The 8666-nt window shown below is 47.5% G+C and overlaps 1 protein-coding gene across 1 annotated transcript in view; it reads right to left on the minus strand.

The window, feature by feature from the left end:
- Nucleotides 1-8411, minus strand: part of PLVAP (plasmalemma vesicle associated protein) — a 19428-nt gene extending 11017 nt beyond the window's left edge. The window contains exon 1 of the mRNA XM_010845627.1: nucleotides 7921-8411. Coding sequence (XP_010843929.1) covers nucleotides 7921-8289 — 369 coding nt within the window. The 5' untranslated portion in view covers nucleotides 8290-8411. The remainder of the gene's footprint in view (nucleotides 1-7920) is intronic.
- Nucleotides 8412-8666: the final 255 nt, after the last annotated feature.

The raw sequence follows: 8666 nt of genomic DNA on the forward strand, positions 1-8666 counted from the left end.
CCTCTGTCGGCCCCTTCTCCTCCTGCCCCCAATTCCCCCCAGCATCAGAGTCTTTTCCAATGAGTCAACTCTTCGCATGAGGTGGCCAAAGTACTGGAGTTTCAACTTTAGCATCATTCCTTCCAAAGAAATCCCAGGGCTGATCTCCTTCAGAATGGACTGGTTGGATCTCCTTGCAGTCCAAGGGACTCTCAAGAGTTTTCTCCAACACCACAGTTCAAAGGCATCAATTCTTGAGTGCTCAGCCTTCTTCACAGTCCAACTCTCACATCCATACATGACCACAGGAAAAACCATAGCCTTGACTAGACGAACCTTTGTTGGCAAAGTAATGTCTCTGCTTTTGAATATGCTATCTAGGTTGGTCAAAACTTTCCTTCCAAGGAGTAAGCATCTTTTAATCTCATGGCTGCAGTCACCATCTGTAGTGATCTTGGAGCCCAGAAAAATAAAGTCTGACACTGTTTCCACTGTTTCCCCATCTATTTCCCATGAAGTGATGGGACCAGATGCCATGATCATCGTTTTCTGAATGTTGAGCTTTAAGCCAACTTTTTCACTCTCCACTTTCACTTTCATTAAGAGGCTTTTGAGTTCCTCTTCACTTTCTGCCATAAGGGTGGTGTCATCTGCATATCTGAGGTTATTGATATTTCTCCCGGCAATCTTGATTCCAGCTTGTGTTTCTTCCAGTCCAGCGTTTCTCATGATGTACTCTGCATATAAGTTAAATAAACAGGGTGACAATATACAGCCTTGACGAACTCCTTTTCCTATTTGGAACCAGTCTGTTGTTCCATGGCCAGTTCTAACCGTTGCTTCCTGACCTGCATACAATTTCTCAAGAGGCAGGTCAGGTGCTCTGGTATTCCCATCTCTTTCAGAATTTCCCACAGTTTATTGTGATCCACACAGTCAAAGGCTTTGACATAGTCAATAAAGCAGAAATAGATGTTTTTCTGGAACTCTCTTGCTTTTTCCATGATCCAGCGGATGTTCATGTTTCCATGATCTCTGGTTCCTCTGCCTTCTCTAAAACTAGCTTGAACATCAGGAAGTTCACGGTTCACATATTGCTGAAGCCTGGCTTGGAGAATTTTGAGCATTACTTTACTAGCATGTGAGATGAGTGCAATTGGGTGGTGGCCGGGAGGACCAACCCCACGTCCAGGAAGCCGTGGCTGCGCGGGCGCAGAAGGGCCTGGAGGAGCTATCCCACGTTGAAGGTCAGGAGGGGCGGCGGTGAGGAGATACCCCTCGTCCAAGGTAGGGAGCAATGGCTGCGCTTTGCTGGAGCAGCCGTGAAGAGATACCCCACGCCCAAGGCAGGAGAAACCCAAGTAAGACGGTAGGTGTTCCAAGAGGGCATCAGAGGGCAGACACACTGAAAACATACTCACAGAAAACTAGTCAATCCAATCACACTAGGACCACAGCCTTGTCTAACTCAATGAAACTAAGCCATGCCCGTGGGGCAACCCAAGATGGGCGGGTCATGGTGGAGAGATCTGACAGAATGGGAAGTCCTAGAAGGAAACAATTCTGCCTACATCTTGATCCTCCGCTTTGTGAAAATAAATTTCTGTTATTTAAGCCACCTGATTTGTGGTTCTTCATTAGGATGGTCCTAGCAAACTAATACAGGAGACAAGATTATTTCATGGGAAAGATGATTCTTTTCAATAAATGGTGCCGGCACAACTGGACGGTCACATACTAAGAAATAAATCTGGACCCTAACTCACACCATATACAAAAATTAGCTCAAAACACGTCGAAGACCTAAATGTAAGGGCATAAACCAAAAAATTCCATAGAAGAAAACTTAGGTGTTAACTCTGCACGAGTTTGAATTTGGCAGTGCTTTCTTTCCTTTTCTTTTTAAAAAATATTTATTCATTTGGCTGTGCCGGGTCTTAGTTGCATCATGTGGGATCATGTGGGTTTTTTCAGTAGCAGCATGTGGGATCTAGTTCCCCTACTAGGGATTGAACCCAGGCCCCCTGCACTGGGAGCTTGGAGTCTTAGCCACTGGACCACGAGGGAAGTCCCAGCATGTTTTCTTAGGTATGATACTAAAAGCACAAACAGCCAAAGACAAAACAGCTAAATAGGACTTCACCAAGATTAAAAACTTTCGTGCCTCAGGGGACAACATCAAGAAAGGGGGAAAAAACTCATAGATGGGAAAAATACTTGCAAATCATGTGTCTGATGATGAGACTAGTAACCAGAATATATAAAAGCAAACTGTTTAGAAATTAATAATAAAGAGCAAACCAATTGCAAAACAGACCAAGCATCTGAATAGACATTGTTCAGGAGAAGACATAAACAAAATGTCAACCAACACATCAACAAATATTCATCATCTTTAGACAGCAGGAAATGCAAATAAAAACCATGATAAGATATCACCTCAGAATGATATAGAGTGGCCATAAATAAAACAAAAAAGAAGGGACAAGTGTTAGTGTGGATGTGGAGAAACAGAATTCTCAGTCAGTATTGGTGGAACTGTACAAATAATGGAGCCACAGTGGAAAAGAGTCTGGCAGTTTTCCAAAAAGCTAAACATAGAATTACACTGCTGTTGTTCAGACACTTAGTTCTGTCTCACTTTTTGCAACCCCATGGACTGTAGCATGCCAGGCTTTCCTGTCCTTCACCATCTCCCGGAGTTTGCTCAAACTCATGTCCATTGAGTCAGTGATGCCATCCGACCATCTTGTCCTCTATTGTTCCCTTCTCCTCCTGCCTTCAGCCTTTCTCAGCATCAGGGTCTTTTCCAATGAATTGGCTCTTTGCATCAGGTGGTCAAAGTATTGAGGCTTCAGCTTCAGCACCAGTTCATCTAACGAATAATCAGGGTTGATTTCCTTTAGGATGGACTGGTTGGCTCTCCTTGCAGTCCAAGGGACTCTCAAGAGTCTTCTCCAACACCACAGTTCAAAATCATCAGTTCTTCAGTGCTCAGCCTTCGTTATGGTCCAATGCTCACATCCATACATGACTACTGGAAAAACCATAGCTTTGACTATACAGATCTTTGTTGGCAAAGTAATATCTCTGCCTTTTAATACTTACTCTAGGTTTGTCACAGATTTTTCTCCAAAAAACAAGCGTCTTTTAACTTCATGGCTGCAGTCACCATCTGCAGTGATTCTGGAGCCCAAGAAAATAAAGTCTGTCACTGTTTCCATTGTTTCCCCATCTATTTTCCATAGAATTACACTGCTGCTGCTGCTGCTAAGTCGCTTCAGTCGTGTCCAACTCTGTGCAACCCCATAGACGGCAGCCCACCAGGCTCCCCCGTCCCTGGGATTCTCCAGGCAAGAACACTGGAGTGGGTTGCCATTTCCTTCTCCAATGATGAAAGTGAAAAGTGAAAGGGAAGTCGCTCAGTCGTGTCTGACTCTTAGCGACCCCATGGACTGCAGCCCACCAGGCTCCTCTGTCCATGGGATTTTCCAGGCAAAAGTACTGGAGTGGGGTGACCCAACAATTCTAGGTCTAGGTATATACACCTGAGAGCAATGGAAGTCTATGTTCAGACAGAAACTTGTACACAAATATTCACAGCAGCAGTAGACACAGTATCCGTAAGGTAGAAAGAACCCAAGTGTTTCATCAACAGATGAATGGATAAAACGTGACCCAGCCACCCAGTGGAATGTTATTCTGCCACAAAAAAGGAACAAAACGCTGACACACGTGGTAACATGGATGAACGTTGAAAACATCACGCTGAGTGTGAGAAGTCGGACACAAAAGGTTACATAGTGCCCGACTCTATTTGAATGAAATATCCGGAATAAGTAAATCCATAGAAACAGAAAGCAGATTTGCAGCTGCTGGGGGCGGGGGAGGGAAGTGACTGCTGATACACTTTCTTTTGGGGGTAATGAAATGTTCTAAATCAAACTGTACAGATGGTTACCCAACTCCGTGAGTGTACTAAAAATCATTGTTATGTACATTTTTTTCTTTCATCTACATTTTTTTTGGTTCTGTACACTTTAAATGGGTCAACTGTATGGCTTGTGCATTACATTTTAAGTTTACAACGTTTTATAAATAACTTTTCTTTATAAACAAAGGGCATGCCTTTCAAACTTTGAAACAGAAGCCTCTGTAGAAATATAACAAGAAAAGGTAGGAGAGGGGTGAAGAAGGTTTGCTTTTCTCTCGCTTTTTGTCCTTCCTCCTTTCGGAAGCTGACCCTGTGCTAATGACCTGGGGATGGGGGAGAACAAAAGTAGCTCTGGGGGTACTGCCCTCGTGGGCCAGTGGCTAAGATTCCCCCCTCCCAGTGCAGGGGGCCAAGGCTTGTTCCCTGGTCAGGCAACTAGATCCCACATGCCACAGCTAAAGATCATGCAGGCCACAATGAAGACAGAAGATGCCGTGTGCCACAGCTAAGACTCCACGCAGCCAAATGAATTAATTAATTTAAAAAAGAAAAAAGGGCTCTGGAAGTGCTGTTTTCAAAAGCTTTAACTACAGAAAGGGAAGATCTAAGGGTGTAAGTTGGATCCAAAGATGAAGTAAGAAAGAGGTTTTCTTCCAGCTGAAGGAAGTGGCTCCCCAAAATACAAAAGTTCTGTTTCTGTACAGGTTCCCAGATGCCAAGATGATGAGAAGAAAAACATGTACTTAGAAATAATGCAATCTGATGGAGAAGGAAATGACAACCCACTCCAGTATCTTGCCTGGGAAACCTCATGGACAGAGGGGTCTGGCGGGCTACAGTCCATGGGGTTGCAAAGAGTCAGGCTCGACTTAGTGACTAAAAAACAATGGCAAACACAGTCTGAAAATACAAAAAAAGCGCCTTCTCTTGTTAGGGAGTGTTGAGGTACATCTTTCTGAAGCAAGTCAGGAGTCCCTCCCTCACTTTCTAGCAGCTGCCCTGAACTAAGAGGAAAAGAACTCACCGATTAGTAAACAAGTATAAACAATCTGAAGCATTTTCTAGAATATTTGTTAGGACATAAAGCTGGGAAGCGCTTAAAGACACAGGAGCCAGAATGCAGGATACCTAGTGACCTATTTCAGAATAATTTGACCATCAAAAAGATTATCACATACTGTATGGCACTGGGAGCTATATTTAATATCCTATAATAAACTACAATGGAAAAAAATAGGAAAAAGAATATGTTACTATATACATATGTGTAACTGAATCACTTTGCTGTACAATAGATATTAACACAACATGTAAATGAACTGTACTTCAATAAAATAAGATTTTTAAAAAATATTATTACAAATTCCAAATACAGAAAATTCTGGGAACTTCTCTGGTTGTCCAGTGGCTAAGACCCGCTACCATCAGACACATGGGGCTGCTGTGGCGAGGGTGGAGGCTCTTCCCCAGCATTAGCCCTGACTTTCTGGGGATCCTTGGAGAAAATCCTGAGGGGTTCCAGGCCAGAAGAATTTGTCAATTTAAAGGGGAAAAAAGCTATGATTTTCAAATTTCAAAGTTGTAAAGATCCAGATTCTTAGATTTCTAATATTCTACGATGGGGGCATCTGGGATTCAAAGATGTGTAAGTCTATAACTTTATGATAAAAAAATAAACCAACAAAAAAAAGGAACTTCCCTGGTGGCCCAGAGGCTAAGACGCCACACTTCCACTGCAAGGGGTACAGATTCAGTCCCTGGTTAGGGAACTAGGACCCCTGGGCTCGTGCTCAGTCGGGTCCGACTCTGTGACCCTGTGGACTGTAGCCGCCCAGGCTCCTCTGTCCATGGGATTCTCCAGACAAGAATACCGAAGTGGGTTGCCATGCCCTCCTCCAGGGGATCTCCTCCACCCGGGGATCAAACCTGCATTTCTTGCATTGCGGGTGGATTCTTCACCACTGAGCCACCTGGGAAGCCCCAAGATCCCTGTGCAGTGGGACCAAAACAGAACAAAAAAGGAAAGCAGAAAAAGAAAAAAACAAAACTATAAAACTTTACGATCCTGCGATCCCTAACAGTTCCTGGACCGGAAGGCCATCTGTGTCCTGAAAGATCCAAACGAGCCAATTCCCCTGGAACGAAGAAGATGGAGGGGGCTGCCCTGGCCTGGGGGGCTCTTGGGCGGGTACATGGTCCTGCCCTGAGGTCTGAGGAGGGCCTAGCCTCATGAAGGGTTCTGAGGGGGGACTCACCCCATTCTGGGGGTCTGAGGGGGACCTTCCCTGCCCTGGGGCATGAGAGGGGGGAGACACCGCCTTGACTGGGCAGTTTCATGGGGGTGGGGCACGCACATCCTTCCTGCCCAGGGGCAGGGACTGGGTAGTTTGAAGTCCCAGAAAAGACGTTTTCTTCCCATTTGGGGCTGTCCCCTGCCCCATACAGCCCAGAGACCTCCTGTGGGGGAAAGCGAGGCTGTTCCCTCACCCCCCACCAAATGTCCCTTCCCCTGCTCACCCCAGCTCTCACCCCGTTCCAGCCAAAGCCTGAGGAGGCGTCCTTATACCCAGCTGGACCTCCCCAGAGGAGCTGCGTGTGAGAGAGACCCCAGGGGATCTTGTTGAGTGAGTTTGACAGGAGCTGAGGGTGTGAAATGGGTGACAGTCTCCACAAGACCCAGGGGTAACTGTTTCTGCTCACCTGCCTTTCCCTTCACCAGGGGATGGTCCCAACCCAGGGATCGAACCCAAGTCTCCCTCATTGCAGGCAGATTCTTTACCGGCTGAGCCACAAGGGAAGTGCCGTTTCTGCTCCCCTGCCTCCCAAAAACCACTTCCTCTCTTCAGTTCAGTTCAGTCCAGTCGCTCAGACTCTTTGCAACCCCATAGACTGCAGCACGTCAGGCCTCCCTGTCCATCACCACCTCCCCGAGCTTAATCAAACTCATGTCCACTGAGTGGGTGATGCCATCCCACCATCTCATCCTCTGTCGTCCCCTTCTCCTCCTGCCTTCAATCTTTCCCAGCATCAGGGTCTTTTCCAGTGAGTCAGTTCTTCACATCAGGTGGCCATTTCCCCTCTGCAAAAGGGTTTTAAAGCTTCTCCCTACCTCCCGGCCTTCAGTGACAAAATAACATTTCCAAAGGAGACATCCAGCCTCAGGCAGACCTGGGCCATTCATACTAATTATGAAGAACTCAACTCTCTGTGTGGTTTATTAAGTCAGCTCTTATTTGCAGCTAGTGTGTGCTGGCACCTTCTGGGTGCCGTATACATATTAAGTATGTATTTAGCATCTATGTCTGGTAACAGACCGGATGCCCAGTTCAACTTGAATTCCAGACAGACCACAAATCATTTTTTTTCAGTCTAAGTATGTCCCAAATACTCTGCAAAAAGATCAAACCAGTCAATCCTAAAGGAAATCAGCTCTGAGTATTCATGGGAAAGGTTGATGCTGAAGCTCCTCCAGTACTTTGGCCACCTGATGCCAAGAGCCAACTCATTGGAAAAGACCCCTATGAGGGAGTCTTGGATTTGATCCCTGGGTTGGGACGATCCCCTGGTGAAGGGAAAGGCAGGTGAGCAGAAACAGTTACCCCTGGGTCTTGTGGAGACTGTCACCCATTTCACACCCTCAGCTCCTGTCAAACTCACTGGGAAAGATTGACGGGAAAAGGAGAAGGGGGCCGCAGAGGATGAGATGGTTAGATAACGTCGCCGACTGAAGGGACATGAGTTTGAGGAAACTCCAGGAGATAGTGAAGGACAGAGGAGCCTGGTGTGCTGCAGTCTATGGGGTTGCAGTCAGACACGACTTAGTGACAGAACAACAGCAGCAAAGTCCCAAATATTGCATGAGATACAGGAACAAAATACGCATCACTTCTCTACATGGGCTTGTCCTCCAAAATGTCCCCGTCTTCACGGATGAGGAAAGCGAAGCTCAGAGAGGTGAGGTGACCAGCCCGGGGTCCCCAGGGTGAGCGTCTAGCCTGCGGTCTTACCCGATCGGCCTGGCACTGGCGGAAGCTGGCGTTGATTCGGTCCAAGTCTCGGCGGGCGCTGAGCATCATCTGGTTGATCGCCTCCTTGGCGCGGGCAGTGAGGTTGAGCTCCTTGGTCAGGTTGGCCTGGGAAGCCGTGAGCCCCACCACCTGGCCGTACAGGCCGTCGGCCCGGCGCTCGGTGGCCTGCAGGTTGGACTCGGTACTCACGTGCACGTTGCCGTAGACCATGAAGAGGACGAGGCCAAGGATGATGAGGAATTGGATGAGCGAGACGAAGAGGAAAAAGTAGCGCAGATAGTACCAGCAGCCCCTGGAGCTGCTCCCGGCCCGTGAGTAGGGGCTCCCGTGCTCCATTGCCAAGCCCATCTCCTCCCAGCGTCTGCCCCGTGTACTAGCGCTGCTCGGCTGGCTGGCCTGCTCAGGGTGGTGGCCGCTGCCCCTTCTAGACCTCGCCACGGCGGGGGGGAGGGGGAAGTGTTTATATTACTCCTCTTAATACTTCCTCTGCCTGGCTCCTTCCTGGCCAGGAGGAAACGGGGGCTGTGGGTTATCACAACACTCCCACCCCGGGCTGTGAAGGGAAGGGGGGAGGGCACCAAGGCACGTCTGGCCTCTCTGATTAACTACGGGTGGGGCACAGGCTGGAGTGGCCAGGCATCCTTGGTCTTACTGAGCCTCAGTTTCCCCTTCTGCCCTTGCTCTGTACCCAGAGCTGTTCTCAGCTGTGTATGACGTCTTTTCAA

Source organism: Bison bison, unplaced genomic scaffold, assembly GCF_000754665.1.
Source record: "Bison bison bison isolate TAMUID 2011002044 unplaced genomic scaffold, Bison_UMD1.0 scf7180017864221, whole genome shotgun sequence".
NCBI lineage: Eukaryota > Metazoa > Chordata > Mammalia > Artiodactyla > Bovidae > Bison > Bison bison.